Genomic DNA, 20,323 nt, shown 5'->3' with positions numbered 1-20,323 from the left:
ATTTTTTAAAATATATTCAAATAGAAAGCAGTCATTTTTACTGCAATATTACTTATTTTGCTGTACTTTGGATCTCTGAAGATAATTCCTTTAAAAAAACATTGAAAATCTTATTGTTCAAAAACTTTTGACTGGTAGTGTAAAGTATTCTATGATAGAATATTTTTTTTATAGCGAGCATTAGAACATTATTTCCCCACGCTAAATAACGCATATGATCGATGGGCTACCGATGCTTTTTGTAAGTGAACATGCTATCAGACTTGTCTCTTGTGCAATATGGAATTACGTATGTGCGATGACCTATTTATTACATGACTGCCGACATTCTTACAGCCTTAACACTGTTGAGTAACAGAGCCATACGTTCAAACTATATGTCAGACACACAGACAATACAAAAACACCGCTGACACAAGAAAATTATTCATCTTTTTCTCTTAGCAAGTTGCACATTAGCAAAACAAAATAAGCGTTTCTGTGTTATCACTCAGGAAAATCCTGTCATTTTCCTTTTTTGTGCATTAAAATGCACAACATACAGTGCACGCCGATGACGGATGACACACTGACATCTTTGGACTCAAATCCGTGCATTCTTTCACAGCAGCCTTTGCTCGCCATAGTGCTGAGAGCACGTTACAAAATCAAGAGTTTTGTGTTTTGTAATGCGCCTCGGTGGCCAATAGACGCGTTCGCTCTTGCGCACGTGATGCTATTTTTACGTAACACATAGACAAAACGACTGTATGTTGAGGAGCGCCAGTCACTACGTTCTCCCGTACTGAGAACTATAAGAATGCTTTGACAGTTTTTATTTATTATTTCTGTGGCGTATCTGTGAATGTCACTCGCAAGCATGTCATTGCGAAGACTAGACCAAGAATATGCTTTGGAGGAAACGGGAAGGTTTTTTATAGCACCTGAAACAGAAGTCGACTGGGACGAGGAAGACCATGTTGATCACCGTCAACTTGTTTTATCCAGAGCTGATGCTTTAGCGTCGGAAAATCGTCTTAAAGAGGCTGTCGATATGTTTTCCATGGCTCTCCGATATGGCCCAGTCCGACCGGACCAGCTGAGCAGTTTAGTCGGATGCGTTCTGCGCAACTTCAAGAAGAAATCGGAAGAGTCGCCCGCAAAAAGTGAGCCGAACTGGACGCAGGATTGTGAATTCGACTGCCCCGGTTGTCATAGTTTCATAGCCGAACCCGTTACGGTGACATGTGGACATACGTATTGTAGGAGATGTTTACAACATAGCACTTTCTCTAACTGTAAACTGTGCAGTGAAGATATTAGGAGGAGGCCCGAGGAACCCCGACTGAATGTGATCTTATGTGGACTTTTAGAGAAGTGGTTTCCTGAAGACGTGAAGAGAACTAAATGTATAGGGGAAGCCGAAAGCCTATTGAAGAGTAAACAGTACGACAATGCTATTGCACTAACGAGTCGCTTATTAGAATCTGGTAAGTTCACATCCTTCCCCTGTGTTTATATGTATTAATCTGGCAATATTGCCACGAGCAAGCTTTCCAGGTCACAACACGTCTCATACAGTATTATTTATTAAAAGGGTACGAGGGTGAAAAGAGTTCCACTGACCAACATTTGGATTGACAGCCGTAACTTATGTATTAGCCCCGCCCTCAGCGATCATGTAACCGGCGACTGGCTGCATTACAAAACGCGTTTGCATGGCGCATGCGCACTCGGCACGCGTTGTATAAGGCAGGTCGTGACACAGAGTGTTTTGTAATCTGAGGCAAACAGAGTTTGATAATAACAAGTAGAAGGGTATGTAATGGACACAATGTTCAGGTGTTTATTCAACAGAGACATGCCTAAGGACTGTCTAATGTCATGTGCTGGTGCCAAAATACTATGAAATTGGTTTGTTAAGCAACCGCTGGAATTTGAAAAGGCTCCAGTGTCATAATAGGGAAGAGCTGACATTAATACTTAATGTTTTTTATCCCAATTTGAGGTCAAGTTTTTGTGTCTGTTTGTGAACAGATTGTTTTAATATTTTAGGTTTTTTTTAGATCCCACAATTGGCACAGAAGGCCCTTTTTTCCGTTGCATGTTGTTAGTAGTATTGTTGTTTTTAAATATAATACATATTATAATTCTTATTCAGTAATTACATAAATTATATGTACATTTCAGACATTTTCACTTTTTTTTTTTTAAACCTATAGGCAAATGGAATCAAATCATTCAGCTTGAATTCATAGTGTTGCTATTATAACATGTTCAGTTAAAATATGTAAACATTATTATGCCTGTATATAAGAAAAAAATACCTTTCAGATCAATTTCTTTTACTGGGATTCTGCTTTTGTAATTTCATCTGAAAAATCAACCTAAGTTTTTTGTGTCTCTTTTTTTGTGACTACATTAATGTTTTTATATTTTGTGAAAAATTCCAGTTTTTAGATTGTAAAAATTATAGTGTTATTATTATTATTTTGAAGTGAAAGTAGAAAATTAGATCCCAGAATTGGCACAGAAGGCTCTGTTTTTTCCCATTGCATGTTGTTATGAGTATTATTATTTTTAAATCTATTTTTAAATCTAATACTTAATTATTGTAATTCTTGGGGCTGTTATACGATAATCCCATAAATTACATTTCAGGCGTTTTCACTTTTCATTAAAACCTGTGGGCGAGTTGAGTGAAACCATTCGGTTTGAGTTCATGGTGTTGCTATTTTAACGTTCAATTAAAATATGGGTAATTAAATATGTTAATATTATTGTGTCTGTATATAAGTTATAGAACAAATTTAGATTAATTTCTATTACTGGGATTCTGTTTTGTCTGTCATCGGTTATTAAATTATTTAAGTGAATTGTCATAGCACAATTTTAATTAGAGTATTACATTTAGTATTTTGGTAACCCTTTACAGTGTGTCATTTATAAACATTAGTTAATGCATTAATTAACATGAGCGAACAATGAACGGTACATTAATTACACTATTTAATAATCTTTGTTAATGTTAGTTAATAAAAATACAAACATTGTTTGTTCATATTAGTTCACAGTGCAGTAACTGATGTTAACAAACACAGCTTGATTTTAATAATGCATTAGTAAATGCTGAAGTAGTATTGTTCATTCTTAGTTTGTGTTAACTAATGTAGTTAACTAATGTTAACTAATAAACCTCATTGTAAAGTGTTACCAGTATTTTACATGATTGACACAAATATTAATAAGAATGATATCAAAATTCACTTGTACATTCTGTACAAGTTTAACCAAGGGGGGCTTCTTACCCCAGTTTGTTTTATTTGTACTGTTGAATGATGAAATCTATCACCATATCATCTTTGTTAAGTGGCTGACAGGAAATATTTGATGATGTTGATGAAGTTACATAAGGGCTACATAATGTCAGAACCTTCTGTTCGTTCTACACAAAAATTGGGACACTTCCTCTTTGATAACCCTCTGTCACATTGTATTCTTGATGCGTATCTTGATGAAAGTGTTGGTTCAGATCCATAGAGTCCCTGAACGTATCACATAGAGTCAGTGCAATCAGAGTGCGGCAGTCTCATCTCTCCTGGTGTGTCCTCATTTGCCCTTGTGGAAAAAAAAGGCAGGCAGTGCTGCAGTGTTACATTCTCTCTCCCTTTATTCCTGTGGCATTTCAGTGCACAAATGTCTCTCCCTGATCTACTGATCTTACACATTTAATCTATGCCGTCTGATGTCATAATGGCTGTCAGACAGACTTAAATAAATGGTGTGCTTTGTGAGTTTTGTCATGATCTCTCACAGTCTCTAATTCTCTGTTTCTCTCAGACTCTAGTAATGTGTGGGTGCGCGTTTGCCATGCCGAGGCTCACGGAGGACTGAAGCAGTACCGTCAAGCTTTAGAAACCTGGGAGGCCTGCCTGATTGCTACCCCGTCCCCAGAGGTACGTCGACGAAACACATACTGCCACAGATGACTAATTTACAGTACAGTTCCTCATGCTTTTGCAAATATTATAGTGGCTGCAAACTCCAGTTTCCGCATCGCGAACGATGCTTGTTTGTTCAAATAATGTAAATGCTTGTGTGTTCAAAGCTATATTAGATGTTTTTGTTTTTGTTTTTTTTCTCAGTTACAATTATAGCTGGATAGTTATGCTGCTATAATGTATATGAATTCACTTATATACTTTTGTTGAACTCCTCTAAGACTTTTTACTCTTCATTTGATTCATGTTTTCAGATTTTTTTTTAATGATTTGTACTCGATTTGTACATAATATATACAATTATGTAGTTGGTGACAAAATAAAAAATTAAATAAAAAAAAAAAATTATTTATATAAGAAAAGTAAAAGAAATAAGATGTTTTATGTTTTTATTTTTTACATGTTTGTTTTAGTCATTCAGTCTAAAAATACTGATATAGTTTTATATGGTTTATTTATTTACTATTTCTATTATTCACTTGTTCCACACAATGAATGTAGTGGTAAATATGTTTTTTTTTTTTTTTAATAATTTATTCTTTATTGATTTTATTATTTGCAAACAAAAAATAATATAAACAACCATGTAGTTAGTCAATAAAATGGGAATAATATAAAAAGTAAATAAAATATTTATATAAAAAAGTAAAAGAAAAAAAGAAGGCTTGTTTCAGTAATTTAATCAAAGACAAACTATAAATATATAACAATAAATATAGTGATGGAAATGTGTTTTTAATAAATGTGTTTGCAATATAAAATGGCAGCAATATAAATAAATAAGAAAATTATTTATTTTCTTATAAATATAAGAAAATTAAAAATATATATATATATTTATTTACATTGATATATTTTATATAGTTTATTTATTTATTTACTATTTCTATTATTCATTTGTTCCACACAATGAAATGTAGTGATGGATATGTCTTTTTTTTTTTAAATAATTTGATTTTCTTATTCGCAAACAAGAAATAATATGAACAATCATGTAGTTGCTCAATAAAATGGGAACAATATAAAAAAGTAAATAAATATAAAATATTTATTTATATAAGAAAATGAAAAAAAGATATTTTAATCATTTTAGATATTTAATCAAAGACAAACTTTAAAAAACCTTTTGTTTTTTTCAATGATATGATTTTATATAGTTTATTTATTTACTATTTCTATTATTCACTTGTTCCTCACAATGAATATAGCGATTAATGTGTATTTTTAATGATTTATACTTTATTGATTTTCTTATACGCAAACAAGAAATAATATAAACAATCATGTAGTTAGTCAATAAAAATGGCAACAAAATAAACAAATGAATACATAAATAAATTTACTTTATTTACTATTTCTGTTATTCACTTGTTCCTCACTATGAATATAGCTATGGTTGCTGGCATGATGCTAAATTATATATAATAATATAATAATAATAGTAGTAATAATAATATTATTTAGCCCTGCTTTTTTGTAGATTCTTGCCCATGAATGAGCTTGAATATTTTTATTTTTTAATACTGATTGCTATTAATTTTAAATGGGAATCTCATCTGACCTATATTTGTCAAATTAGCTCAGTTTTACTACATTTATTCTGGTCTTGTGTTGATATTGGAAATGTAGCCACATGATTAAGGTATACAGGATGTTTGCCAAGCTGACAAGTGAGATAAGGAGATACAGACAGGTAGGGATAAGGCAAAGATGTGGGTCACTCGACTGCATTTGTCTCGTTGTGTGTCTCAGAGCGTCTAGCTCTGTTATTAGCCTTCAGGTCATTAACATGACTAGACTCTCAGTCCCATTCAAGTCAGATTAACCCAAAAACAGCATCTGTGCTACTGGAAGCTAAACTCACTCTGATCTGTCTCTCTCTTGCAGGGATATTTCCAGAAAGCAAAAATTCTTCAAGAGATGGGTCACGTAGATGAATCTCTGCAGGTCTTCCTTCAGTGTTTGGCATTGAATGAAAACTTCCATCAAGCCAAACGAGAGGTGGAATTGGTGAGATTAATTTCTGTTTTTGTGGTTTAATTCATTTGGAATGATAATCAGGATTTGGACTTCATTACATTACCAACTTGTATTTCAGTATTGATATTAAATAGATATTTTAGTATAAACATCGTCAGGTGACTGAAATAAGCCAGGGCATCATTTCATTTTTATCATTTTTAGTTCATATATTTGTTTTTACTTTTGCTAGTTTATCTGTATTTTGCTATTTTGCTGCTTTGACCATCTAATATGAGAGCATGTTGGTTTATCAGGTTAACTGTATTTTGTTTATTCAGGACTATATAAAGCCATTTGTTGGCACTCATGATAGGACTGGTTTATGTCATTGGTCAGAGGTCAGTGCACTGGATACAGAACTGTTATACGTCTTGGATACAGTTTTACTTATTTGTGAAATTAGAGGTCAATTTACTGTTATGTGTTGTGGCCAAACTGCTGTTTCATATCAGTTATGGAGCATAATTAAATTATGTAAGATAATTATTATTGGTGAAGCCTTGTGACTATCTGCCTAAGCCCACAAAAAGACGAAGAAAGTGCGCTGTGAGCGTTGCATAATGTGTATCTTTTCGATTGTGTGTGTGTGTGTTTACTTAAGGCTTAAAACACACTCTCTTATGTAATTAGGTGCTTTTTCTTTGGCCTACATTAAGACTGAGAACTATTTTAAAGGAGAATTCATGATCTCTCAATGACATTAACAGAGTGTAGTGTTTAAATAACAGTTCTAAAGCATAAACACTAGCTAGCGGCGCCTAATTCCTGTGATACATTTGTCTGAATTTGAATACTTTTTTTTTTTTTTTTTTTAGGAAATGGAATGTTTTAAAAAAATATGTATTTTTTTTTTATAGAATTTTTTACTAACGTAAAAGTCTTTACTTAAAGTTTTCACAAAATAAATGCACCCTTGCCGAATAAAAGTATCAATTCTTAAAAAAAAAATGATGAGTTTTTGAACAGTAAGATTTTTGATGTTTTTTTTTAAAGAAGTCTCTTCTGCTCACCAAGCCTGCATTTATTTGATCCAACGTACAACAAAAACAGTACAATTTTGAAATATTTTTACTATTTAAAATAACTGTATTCTATCTGAATATATTTAAAAATGTAATTTATTCCTGTGATTTTAAAGCTGAATTTTAGCATCATTACTCCAGTCACATGATCCTTCAGAAATCATTCTAATATTCTGATTTGCTGTACTCAAAAAAACATTTATTATTATTATGTTTAAAAAACAGCTTAGTAGATTTTTTTTCCCAGGGTTTTTTGATGAATAGAAAGTTTAGAAGAACAGCATCTGAAATAGAAATCTTTTGTAACATTATAAATGTCTTTGTCATCACTTTTGATCAATTTAAAGCATCCTTGCTAAATAAAAGTATTAATTTCTATATTTTTTCCCTAATTAATTAATTATACTGACTCCAAGCTTTCAAATGGTGTTATGTATAATGTTACAAAAGCTTTTTATTTCAGATAAATGCTGATCTTTAGATTTTTATGTTCAAAGAAATCCTGAAAAAAATGTACTCAACTGTTTCAAATATTGATAATAATAATAATAATAATAATAATAATAATAATAAATGTTTCTTGTACAGCAAATCAGCATATTATAATGATTAGCTTTGATCACAGGAATAAATTACATTTGAACATATGTTCAAATGAAAAACTGTTATTTAAATAGTAAGAATATTTTAAAATGCTACTGTTTTGCTGTACTCTGGAACAAATAAATGCAGGCTTGGTGAGCAGAAGAGACTTCTTTAAAAAAACATTAAAATTCTTACTGTTCAAAAAACTTTTGACTGGTAGTGTGTATGAATATATATTCTTAGCTATATTGTTTTCTTAATCTCTGTTAAACTCTATTTTTGTTCTTCATCTTCAGATCTTGCATGACCTGTTGGCTCCGGCCTGTAATAATGTCAAGGTTGGTTTGAGAGAGACAGCCCACAACACTTCCTCACACTTACGCAGTAAAACCCTGGTGTCCAAGGGCCAGGATCGAGACCAGCAGACCCAGTTGCTGGCCCAGCACCAATCAGACACGTGGGCAGCATCTGTCCACCAGCCTCCTACAACCTCAGAGGTTAGCTTATCACCCTTTAGCACCTTGTATTTTAAATGAACTTTAGAAATAGAACTCTAGTTGACAGCAGCATTAGTGGTTCTTAATACTTTAACACATCATTTTTCTATGTCTGCAGAAACCAGGTCGGTGTGAAAGTCTGGAGCGCTCTGGCCTGAGCAGAGCTCACTCTCTTCGTGCCCACGGGATAGGGGGAGCTGTAGAGGAGGGGCTTAAAAGAGTTAGCTCTGCACCGCAGTTGGGTGACCCAGAAAAAGGCGTGCTGCTAAAGAGGAAGCTCTCTGTGTCTGAAGCAGGGCCTGGCGTGGCTTACAGCCACAGTAGTAAATATAAAAAGCAAGTAGGTAAGTGGTCTCACCTGACAAGTACGCAATGCCAGCACAAGGTTGAAAAGCCATGCACATATTGTATTGACTGCACATCTGAACATTTTTAGCTGGCTGGTCTTCAGTGATCCTAATAAACCCACAACCAGCCTATATATTATACAAGACTGATTAGTTGTGCTTTTGTTCAGGCAACCCAGTGATCAGTCAGTCTTTAAAATGTGTCCGAAATGTCTGCAGTTAGAGTTTGCCCTCAATAAAGTGGTGTCCTCATCTCTCCACTCTTCAACCTTTCTTCTTCAGCGACTGCCAGTGCAGTTACTCCTGTGGTTACCGAGGAAACCAAGTCCCATCGAACCTTGCCAAAAGACCTGCTGGACCCAAATGATTTTGAATGCTCTCTCTGTATGAGGTGAGGGAAGAGTGTGTGTTTTTAGAGTCAAATCGACTAAAAATCCAATGAAAAGCAAAAGAGGAAAGGACAAGCAATCAGCACACTGTTTCTGCTAAAAATAAAGATATCTCTAGCAGAATTCTCAATTGTTTTAAATGTGTTTGCTTTTGTATTAATGTTATTATTTGAATAAATGTGTTTAAAGGGATAGTTCACCCAAAAATGAAAACTACCCCATGATTTACTCACCCTCAAGCCATCCTATGTGTATATGACTTTCTTCTTTCAGGCGAATACAATTCAAGTTATATTAAAAAAAGTCCTGGCTCTCCCAAGCTTTATAATGGCAGTGGGTAGCTGTTAAGATTTTGACGCAAATATATCATAAAAAGTACTCCACACTGCTCCGGGGAGTTAATAAAGAACGTCTGAAGCGATTCGATGTGTTTGGAAGCTATAGATTATGAATTATAAAGTTTTAAATATGGATATTTTTGTTACACAAACACTTCGATTCACTTCAGAAAGCATTTATAAACCCCCTGGAGCCGTGTGGAGTACTTTTTATGATGGATGGATGCACTTTATTGGGTTTCAAAATCTCAACAGCCATTCGCTGCCGTTATAAAGCTTGGAAGAGCCAGGACATTTTTTTATATAACTCCGATTGTATACGTATGAAAGAAGAAAGTCATATACACTTGGCTTGAGGGTGAGTAAATCATGGAGTAATTTACATTTTTTTTGTGGACTATCCCTTTAATAGCAAAATAGTTTGTTGAAAAAAAAAAAAAAAAAAAAAACATTTTGTGAAGAGAAAAAAAAACAAAAAACGTAACATTTCTTTCAGAATTCTCATTTATTTTAAATTGATTTGATTAAAAAAAATGTTCATGTTTTATATAATTTTCAAAATGTAACTTTTTAAAAGTTCACTTCCAGAACAAAAAAACTACAGATAATGTACTCACCCCATTGTCATCTAAGATGTTCATGCCTTTCTTTCTGCAGTCGGAAAGAAATTGTTTTTTTCAAGAAAACATGTTTGTAATTATCTCCATATGGTGGACTTCTATGGTGCCCGCGAGTTTAAACATTCAAAATGCAGTTTCGATGCCGCTTTAAAGCGCTCTAAACGATCTCAGCAGAGGAATAAGGGTCTTTTCTTGTGAAATGATCGGTTTACTCACCCCCTTGTCATCCAAGACGTTCATGTCTTTCTTTCTTCAGTCGTAAAAAAATTATGTTTTTTGAGGAAAACATTTTATTATTTTCTCCATATAATGGACTGATATGGTGCCCCGATTTTGAACTTCCAGTTGTAAACAATCCCAGCCGAGAAAGAAGGGTCTTATCTAGTGTAATGATCGGTTATTTTATTAAAAATAATACAGTTTCTATACTTTTTTTATGCCAAACGTTTGTCTGGTCTTACTCTGCCTGGATTGTTTTTTTCCTGGTTCATGACAGGGAATTAGGGTATGTCTAAAAACTCCCATCTCATGTTCTCCCTCAACCTCAAAATCGTCCTATATCACTGTTTTACCTTTTTTTGTTAAGGGTGTTTGATCTTCTTTGCATGTTCACTTTGCAAAGACTGTTTCGGTACTTCTGCAGCGATGTAGGATGATTTTGAAATGATTTTTGAAGTTAAGGGAGAAAATCTGAGTTTTTCGACATACCTTAACTGTCTTGAGCCAGAATACAGAGTTGAAGGACTGCAAGGCAAGATGAGTGTTTGAGAATAAAAAGTATTTAAATTGTATTTTGTTTAATGTAAATAACCGATTGTTTCGCTAGATAAGACCCTTCTTCCTCGGCTGGGATCGTTTGAAGCCGCGTTTAAACTGCCTTTTGGAAGTTCAAAATCGGGGCACCATATCAGTCCAAAAATGCTGAAATGTTTTCCTCAAAAACATAATTTCTTTACGACTGAAGAAAGAAAGACATGAACATCTTGGATGACAAGGGGGTGAGTAGTAGTTACGACTCCCTACAAAACTCGGGAGTCATAACAGTGAATCTTTGATTTGGAAGTGGACTTCGCCTTTAATATTTCATATAATGTCAAAATGTAGCTTTTACATGAAAAGGAACATTTAGTAGCAGATTTGGTATCAAAATTGCTTATTGGTACCAGCTACTGTTATTTTGGTATTGTGACGACTGTAACATCATCCACTGGTGATAGGACTTGAGATGGATTTTAAAAACCAGTAGTAAACAGGGTCTTAAAACAGCTTATAAATGACACAGTGCATGTATAGAAGACGAACTAATAGAGCCTGTAATGTTTACCTCGGAAAACAAAAAAGCCTCAGCTGCCAGACGACAGGTTCATATATGTGTCAGTGAAAGCGTGCTTGTTTTCACCCTGAAATTGAAAGTGTCAGTCACAGTTTAATATAGCTCAAGATCATCTCCTGTCTCCTCTCTAGATTATTTTATCAGCCTGTCACGACACCCTGTGGTCACACGTTCTGCAAAAACTGTCTGGAGCGCTGTCTAGACCACAATCCCCAGTGCCCTCTCTGCAAAGAAAGCCTGAAAGAGGTTTGTCTCAAAATCACTGTGCATTTGCAAACGATAATCGACTAATTGTAATAGCATTCAGGGCTCAACAAGGTCAATTTTATTAAGTTATTAAGTTAAAATAATTCATAAAATTGTGTTGCATTGTATTTTATTTTAGTTAGTTCAATTTATTTGATGTAGCACCATAGTGTGATAATTACATAGTGTCCAAACATTACTTATTTTCTTTATTGTGCACTAATATGGCAAATGATTTTTGCATTAGTAAGTAATCCAATTCTTTCTGTATTTCTCTTTTTCCTCAACTTCTCTCTCCTGCGGTTGTCTTCCTCCTCTCTTTGGTTCCTCCTGCAGTATCTTGCCTTCAGAAAGTACACAATCACACAAGTGCTGGATAACATCATTAAGCAGTATCTATCCAAGGAACATTTGGAGAGACTGAAGCTGCATACGGAGGAAACAAAAGAGCTTTCAGAGTAAGTTTGCACTGCTGCTTCACTTGTGGCTCATCCAATCAGATTCATCGTCTTGTTTTGATGCGTTACATAACGCGAAGCTGCTTTTGCACTGATGCCAGACTTAATATTCATTTGCCATGCATAATCTTTTGGTTTCCATCCATCCAGTTCCAAATAAAAACCTTGTACCTTTTGTTTGTAAAACATTTAATTCACTAAAATGTATGATTTGTATTGTTACCATGATAGAAATTGTATCAGCTAACCACACTCAATCTCTTCTGGATGTTATTTGTCTTTCCCTAGTTTAACAAAGAATGTGCCCATCTTTGTTTGTACCATGGCCTACCCCACTGTGCCTTGCCCCCTTCATGTGTTTGAGCCACGATACCGTCTCATGATCCGACGCTGCATGGAAACCGGGACACGTCAGTTCGGCATGTGTATCAGCGACCCCCAGAAAGGGTAAGTGTATGTTTATATGTGATCTCATTGGACGTTGAGTGTTAAGTCTGTTGGATTGTGTAGCTGACTTTTATGTTATGATATGTGAAGGTTTGTGGACTACGGCTGCATGCTTCAGATCCGCAGCGTGCATTTCCTTCCAGATGGGCGATCTGTCGTGGATACAATCGGAGGAAAGAGGTTTCGCGTCCTCTCGCGTGGAATGAGAGACGGATACTGTATCGCAAACATCGAGTATCTGGAAGATACGAAAGTACGCACTTCTCTTGGATTTTTAGATGTCTGTGTAGGAAAATACTAATTGTGTAGGAAAAGTCTAATTTCTATTTTTAATGTCTTTACTTTTAAAGGTTATTTATATATATATTTTTATATTAAATTGTATTTATAGTTAAATTTATAGGTTTTAAAAATTTTTTACTAGGAAAATGTAGGTAAATTTTAGAACCATAGTTTAAGTATATAAAAAAACTATTTGCATATTCTATTTCTATTTCTGTAAAAAATAAAGCCAACAAATATTTTTTTGTTCATAAACATTTTTGCTAAGAAGTGATTAAAATTTTGCATCCTCTTTTGTGGAATGAAAGACAAATATGAAATTTTTTTAGATTACTGTAATATAGAGGATTGCTGGAAAAGAATGTCTAATGTCTGTTTTTAATCTCATTTTTTAATAAGCTAAATTATTTTTTTTTAGTATTTATTTAAATTTTAATAAGTTTTGTAATGTTTTAGTACTTATATTTTTTAATTTGTAATTATATTTATAGACTTCATAAATATTTTGTTATTTTTGCTAGAAAACATTTATGTAAATTTTAGAACCATAGTTTTTAAGTATGAAAAAAATTACATTTTGTATTATAACAAAAATAAAGAGCCATTTTATTTTTTGATATATTTTTTTTAAATAAGCTAAATTATTTTTTTATTTATATATATTTAAATTTTGATAAGTTTTGTAATATTTTAGTACTTATATTTTTTGTTTTTAATCTGTAGTTATATTTATAGACTTCATAATAGTTTTTTTTTTTTTGCTAGAAAACATTTATGTAAATTTTAGAACCATAGTTTTTAAGTATGAAAAGTTATTTACATTTTGTATTATTACAAAAAATAATACAAAAAAGGTTTTTAGATTACATTTTTTTTTTTTTTTTTATAAGTTAAATGATATTTTCTTTATATTTATTTACATTTTAGCACCATAGTTTTGTAATATTTTAATACTTATATTTTAAATTTGTAGTTATATTTATAGAAATTTCTGCCAGGAAAATGAATGTAAAATTTTGAACCATAGTATAAAAAAGGTATTCAAATTTTTTATTATTACAAAAATAATGCCTAATATTTATTTATTTTATTATATTGTATTTATTTTTTGCAGTTATATTTACAGACTTTATAAACATGCTAAGAAGTTTAGAATGGTTTTTAAAGTTATTTAAAAGTTAATTATATTTTATTATTTTTATTATTTTATTTTATTATTAATTTTTTTATTACTGTAATGTAGAGGAATGCAGAAACAGAAACATCTTATTTGGAAACCATATGTTTTTTTACAGTTTATGTTGACCGGAAGTGAAATTAACCTTATACAGTATTTTAAAAAGCTTGAGAATTGATCAGTTTTGTGCATTGTAGGTCAACGATGAGGAGGATCTGGAGAAGCTGCAAGTGTTACATGATCAGGTGTACGACCAGGCCCGTAAATGGTTCCAGAACCTGGAGAACCGCTTCCGGAACCAGATCCTGCAGCATTTTGGGCCAATGCCAGAAAGAGAGGCTGACATCCAGGTATTTCCCACTCTCTTAATCCCTGCTACTGAGAGAAGCCCCGTCTCCCTCCTTTCTTTGCCCTACAGAAGCCTGGCTGGGAAGAAGTAGGTCAAAGAGCATTCAAGTTCGCTTTTACATAAGCGCTGTTACATCATAAATGTGTCAGGAAGAACGGAAGTGAATTTGGAAGCTCTCGCAAACGCATGCTTTGAATAATAACGGAGGGAGGTTATGGTTGTGTAAGCTTCATGAACGTAGCCGGTCCTTATATGGTCGATTGGAAGGGCCTGTCCTGTGATTTCTGATAGGATTTGTACAGATATTCAAGCTAGTTCCATCAGCATTTAGTTTAGCTCATCGTTTCGATTCTACAAAAAGAAGGCATGATATTAAAGGGGTCATATCATGAAGAATCAATTTCTTTGATCTTTTCAGGTTTTAAGAAAAGTTTGATGTTCTGTGTAATTCAGAACTTCTTGAGTTGAAAAAGAGCTGTAAAACATCACATCAGTGGTGTTCAGAAACTTGATCTGCCTAGTCATGGTGAGGTAAAAAGGTGAAAGCAGAGGACTGACTAATACAAATTCAAGCCAATAATTATTTTTATATAATAACTATTTTTTTGTTATTTTATGGCTGTTAACTGAAAATCAGATATTAAAATTAAACAATATTTTGTCAAAATAAATAAAAATTAAAATGCGAGGAATTACAATATTTTAATGTACAGTATAAAAATTCATATTAATTTTAAGTTTAGCTAAAAATTACATTTAATAGTGTTTTTAAATTGTTTAAAGAACTTTTTTAAGAAGTTAACTTTAAGTGAGTGTTAGATGCAGTATTGTTGTTATTATTAAAACTAAAACAATCTATTAAAAATGGTTTTCGTTTAATTAAAATAAGGCTGAAATAAAATACAATATAAATATTAGATGATGAAATAACTAAATATTGCTTTTAAGAAATTAATTTTGAATATTAGATGCAGCTTTGTTATAAACCAAATCTAAAACAGGTTAAAATGGGTTTAAAAAATGGGTTTTGTTGAATTAAAATAAAGCTGAAATAAAATACAGTATAAATAGTAGATGATGAAATAGCCAAATATTAAATTTAGTTTAATATAAAATGTTTAATGAACTTTTTAAGAAATTAACTTTGAATGTTAGATGCAGTGTTGTTATAAACTAAATCTAAAACAAACTATTAAAATGGTTTTCATTTAATTAAGGCTGAAATAAAATATGAAATAGCTAAATATTACATTTAATAGTGTTTTTAAATTGTTTAAAAACTTTTTTAATAAATTACATCTAAAACTTTGAGTGAGTTTTAGATGCAGTGTTTTTATTTTTAACTAAATCTAAAACAAAGTATTAAATTATTTTCATTTAATTAAATAAGGCTGAAATAAAATATGATATAAATATTAGATGATGAAATAGCTAAATATTACATTTATTAGTGTTTTTATATTGTTTAAAGAACATTTTTAAAGAATTAACTTTAAGATAGTATTAGATAGTGTTGTTATGAACTATATCTAAAACTATTAAACATTTGTTTTTTAAATTAAAATAAAGCTGAAAAATACACAATATAAATATTAGATGATGAAATAGCTAAATATTACATTTAATAGTGTTTTTAAATTGTTTGAAGAATTTTTTTAATTAACTTTGAATATTAGATGTGGTTTTGCTATTAGTAACTAAATCTAAAACTAATTATTAAAATTTTTTATTTTATTTAAATAAGGCTGAAATAAAATACAATTTAAATACTGGATGATGAAATAGCTAATATTACATGTATTAGTGTTTTTAAATTGTTTAAAGAAGTTTTTTAAAGAAATTAACTTTCAATATTAGATGCTGTATTGTTGTTATTAACTAAACTTAAAACAAACTATTAAAAATATTTTTATTTACTTAAATAATCAAATTTAAAATAAAATAACTTAAAATAAAGCTGAGATAAAATGCAATATAAATAATATTAGATGATTAAATAGCTAAATATTACATTTTATAGTGATTTTAAATTGTTTAAAGAACTTTAAAAAATTACTTTCAATATTATATGCAGTGATGTTATTATTAACTAAACCTAAAACAAACTATTAAAATTTGTTTTAATTTCATTAAATAAGGCTGAAATAAAATATATACATTTTAGGTGATGAAATTGCTAAATATAACTTTTATTAGTGTTTTTAAATTGTTTAAAGAACTTTAAGAAATTAACACTTAGTATTAGACTAATGTTTGTTATTATTAACTAAATCTAAAACAAACTATTAAAATAAAATGAAAATAAAATAAGATTTAGGTTTATAAGTTTGACATACTACAATTAGTAAAACTAAAACTGAAATAAGTAAATTAAAACTAAGCAGAAATATTTTTAAAAACTTTTAGAAATGGCAAAAGTTACTGAAATTTAAACTAAAAATAAAGCTGAAAAATAGAAGTTAATTCAAAATAATTCTAAAAACTATGATAGTATATAAATAATACTAAAATAACACATGACTACAAAGGTCATCTAAACGTAAAACAGAGAAAATGAGCATGCACCATTAAATTTCCAATACTGGCTGATATATTTCCAAAAATCTCTGATATCGGCAGAGAACCGATAAGGTACAGATATGATGTGCGCAGAAGTTGCGTTAACCGAAAATTATCCGTCATTGACAGAATTTTTTTAGCAGTGACAGAAAAGTTGGTGGCGAGTGCGCTTCAGTGTGGCATCAGAGCGGGGGATACAGAACAAAAACGAACTGTCACAAATGTTTTCCTAGGTGTTTGATTACGCACAGGCAAGTAAGCAGAAGCTACAACGATCTATCAAGCCACATTTAAGAGCGCCAAAACGGTATTTATTGCTTGAATTTCCTAATTAAATGGACAGAATTTGAAGTCTGAGACTTTGTTTTATATTAAAAGTAACACAAAGCCTAGCATATTGCTGTTTATTGGAAGGAAGACGCACTATGTACTATTCATTCATCAACTGAAAACAGCAGAGACTAAAAGATCGATTGTGATTTAGAAATTGATATTGGTTCATTAAAATGAAAGTCTATTAAAATCGAGAAATCGATTTTTTGGGGGGTTTGTTTGTTTGTTTGTTTGTTTGTTTACCCAGCCCTAGCATATTTTGTTGTTTTTAAACACTACGGTGTGGTCCTGTAGGTTTATGATTAAAAATGAAAACGTGAACAAAAATAAAAGCAATTAAATGTATTATTCTATTTAAAATATGAAAATTAAAATCTAGCACAACCTCTGGATGTGCGTCTCTAGGATATGACTTATACATAAAAGAAAAAGTCCACTTCCAGAACAACAGTTCACAAATAATTTACTTACCCCATTGTCATCCATGATGTTCATGTCTTTCTGTCTTCAGTTGTGAAGAAATTATGGTTTTTGAGGAAAACGTTTTAGGACTTTTCTCCATATAATAGACTTTATTGGTGCCCCGATTTTGAACTTCCAAAATGTAGTTTAAATGCGGCTTCATAGGGCTCTAAATGATCCCAGCCGAGGAAGAAGGGTCTTATCTAGCGAAACGATCTGCCATTTTTTTTTTTTTTTTGGAAAATAAAAAATTGTTTACTTTTTAAGCACAAAACTTGTGTAGCACAGGCTCTGGGATTCACATTTACGACACTACGTACTATTGAATCACGTTGAAAGGTCACGCGGAACTACAGACCCAGTGTTACAAAGCAAATGCGCAAAGAGAAAGTGCAAGTAAATCAAACGCTGTTTACAAACAAAAAGGTACAACAATGTCGGACGTTTCTGAAGTTGTAGGAGAAAATGAGAGTTTTTTTCACCATTCTCTACCTTTTTGAGCCAGAGTACACACGATGAACTTAGACGTGATTCGTAGTAGTGATGGGAAGTTCGGATCATTTTACCGACTCGGACCTTTGAGTCTCATTCAGCAAAATGAACGAATCTTTTTTTTCGAGTCATTTCGTTCATTTTAGCAAAATATAATTAAAATGTTATGTGTTACTTCCCAAACACATCTACTGCTTACACAAACATTGATCACACTACAAACAAGACAAAACTATAATGCTATAAGAAACAGAAAAGGTTAATTCATTTTTTACCTGGGTCTTTAATCTATGATTATCTCACCTCACCTCTTACCTGACAAGTTTTCTGGTTTGAGTCGTTCATTCATCACGTGACAGCCCCATAAGATGAACGAACGACTCGAAAAACCCAAAGACTCGAAACAGGTGAACTAATTCCAGTACAGAACCTAATAGGATGTTGCGCATACACGACTGAACGAATCACTCCCCGAGACGACTCGTTCTTCCCGAGTCACATTGAAGATTCGTTCAAAATGAACAAATCGTTCAAGAACGACCCATCTCTAATTCGTAGCATTGTGGACGTGCATCCCAGAGCCTGTGCTACACAAGATTTTGTGCTTAAAAAGTATACAAATTTTACAAGGGGGTACATTATATGTGAATCTTTGTTCTGGAAGTGGAGTTGTCCTTTAAGTTTGATCTTAAGACATTAACAGTCTTTCTTTATTTCTGTTTTCAAGGCCACACCTAATGGTCCAGCGTGCTGTTGGTGGCTGCTAGCTGTTCTTCCCGTCGATCCACGTTACCAGCTATCTGTGCTTTCCATGACAACACTAAAAGAGCGACTAGTCAAGATCCAGCACATCCTCACCTACCTGCAGAACCTTTCCAGCGACTAGAGCTTCCACACCAACTGTTTCCACCAGCTAATGTCTGTGTCCTTCTGCTGGCCAACATGCAAACACTCTATGGTGCTGACTGATGAAGAACTAATGAGATTTCAAGAAAACTCCACTGAAAGGCCGACACAGATCATTCATGCCGAGAGTTATAAGAACAAAGCGTTTTTCATTGTTTCTTAGCAATCTGTTCATCACCACCATCTGACTTTTCTTCGTGCGGATCCCTGTAGTATTTATTGTTAAACAGCCTGTCCGTTCTCGTTTAGGAGAAACAGTCCACTCAAAATCACACTTCCGTTTGATGCCCGTAGCCTCCATACAGTGCTTTGAGGGCAGATATATTGCTGGAGAGCATTCCAACATTTTCAACAAGATCACGCCATGCTTTGTGTGTGTTTAGACAGGAAGCATCTGCAAAAATAAAATTTTTAAGCTAGATTTTTGGGCACCAAGACTCTTTCGAAACAAGCAGAAATATCGCCTCCGAGCTTTCGCACAAGAAGTCGTCGTTGCACAACAGCTGAGTTGCCTAAGACAGTGAAAACTCTGACGATGCACTTGTATTCATGTTACTTTTGGACGTTATGAAACTGTTTAGCATAGGTTTATTTCCACCGAGAAATAACTAGGACTTCCAAATATCTCGATAGTTTAGTTTCAGACGTATCATTCATTTGCTGTGGGTTTGCTTTAGTCAATCGAAACAGCGAAAACAACACGTCACCATATTGCAAGCGTCTCTTGTTAGTTACAAGCTGCTCTTTGTCAAAGTCATTTTTGCGAATGATGTTGAAATATTGATTTTATTTATGTAAGCTAAGGGAAACTTGCAATATTTTGACAGATGTAGACAAGTGGAAAACAAACTATCGTTGGCTGCAACCAGCACCATACTGAAATGAGACCCAGCAAGCGTTGTGTGTATTGAGAGTGATGGATGCTCGCTCACTAGCTCACTAGCTCACTAGCTCGTACCTGTGTGGTGCTTGTTGTGTGCAGACTAACTTTTGCCTTATAATACCTTGTTGAATTCTGCTCCTAAGGTATAATGCATCTGCTTGGGTTTTTGCATTCCTGTTGGCGGAGAAATAATTCTGTGGTTTAATTTAATCATTCGCCTCTTGGCCAAAATCCTTTCAGAGTGTAAAGTATGTCAGATAATTGCTTTGTTGTATGTAAATCATTTTGTTTTGAAAAATAATTTTTTTTACGGCTCTGCTCAAATATTTAAGTTGTCAATTTTCAAATAAAATGCACATCTTTTTCATTGTAACTGTGTTTCTTGTATTATTATTTTTGAATTAATACATTTTCCAAAACTTGTCTTTTGTAGGTTATCTAACAGTTGTCTTATGAAGGCTATTACCTATCTATTTTTCAAACCACTTGCAGGGATGTTATTATTACTATTTTATTATTACTGGATGAATATAAAAAATATTATCATTGGATAAATAGTAAAAATCATTATCATCATTTATATTATAAATATAATA

At 32.5% G+C, this 20,323-nt stretch overlaps 1 protein-coding gene across 1 annotated transcript; it reads left to right on the top strand.

Annotated features, from left to right (window-relative positions):
* The first annotated feature begins 733 nt into the window (after positions 1 to 733).
* On the top strand, positions 734 to 20,100 carry lonrf1l (LON peptidase N-terminal domain and ring finger 1, like). Its single transcript, XM_051116732.1, has 12 exons — positions 734 to 1,469; positions 3,820 to 3,935; positions 5,868 to 5,990; positions 7,906 to 8,106; positions 8,225 to 8,450; positions 8,736 to 8,844; positions 11,265 to 11,379; positions 11,716 to 11,837; positions 12,126 to 12,284; positions 12,375 to 12,537; positions 13,941 to 14,093; positions 18,666 to 20,100. Exons 1-12 carry the CDS (start codon positions 845 to 847, stop codon positions 18,822 to 18,824), a joined length of 2,271 nt encoding a protein of 756 aa, XP_050972689.1. The 5' UTR covers positions 734 to 844; the 3' UTR covers positions 18,825 to 20,100.
* The last annotated feature ends 223 nt before the right edge of the window (positions 20,101 to 20,323 follow it).

This window comes from Labeo rohita, chromosome 8 (assembly GCF_022985175.1).
Source record: "Labeo rohita strain BAU-BD-2019 chromosome 8, IGBB_LRoh.1.0, whole genome shotgun sequence".
Lineage (NCBI taxonomy): Eukaryota > Metazoa > Chordata > Actinopteri > Cypriniformes > Cyprinidae > Labeo > Labeo rohita.
This window is presented reverse-complemented; position numbering and strand designations above follow the sequence as displayed.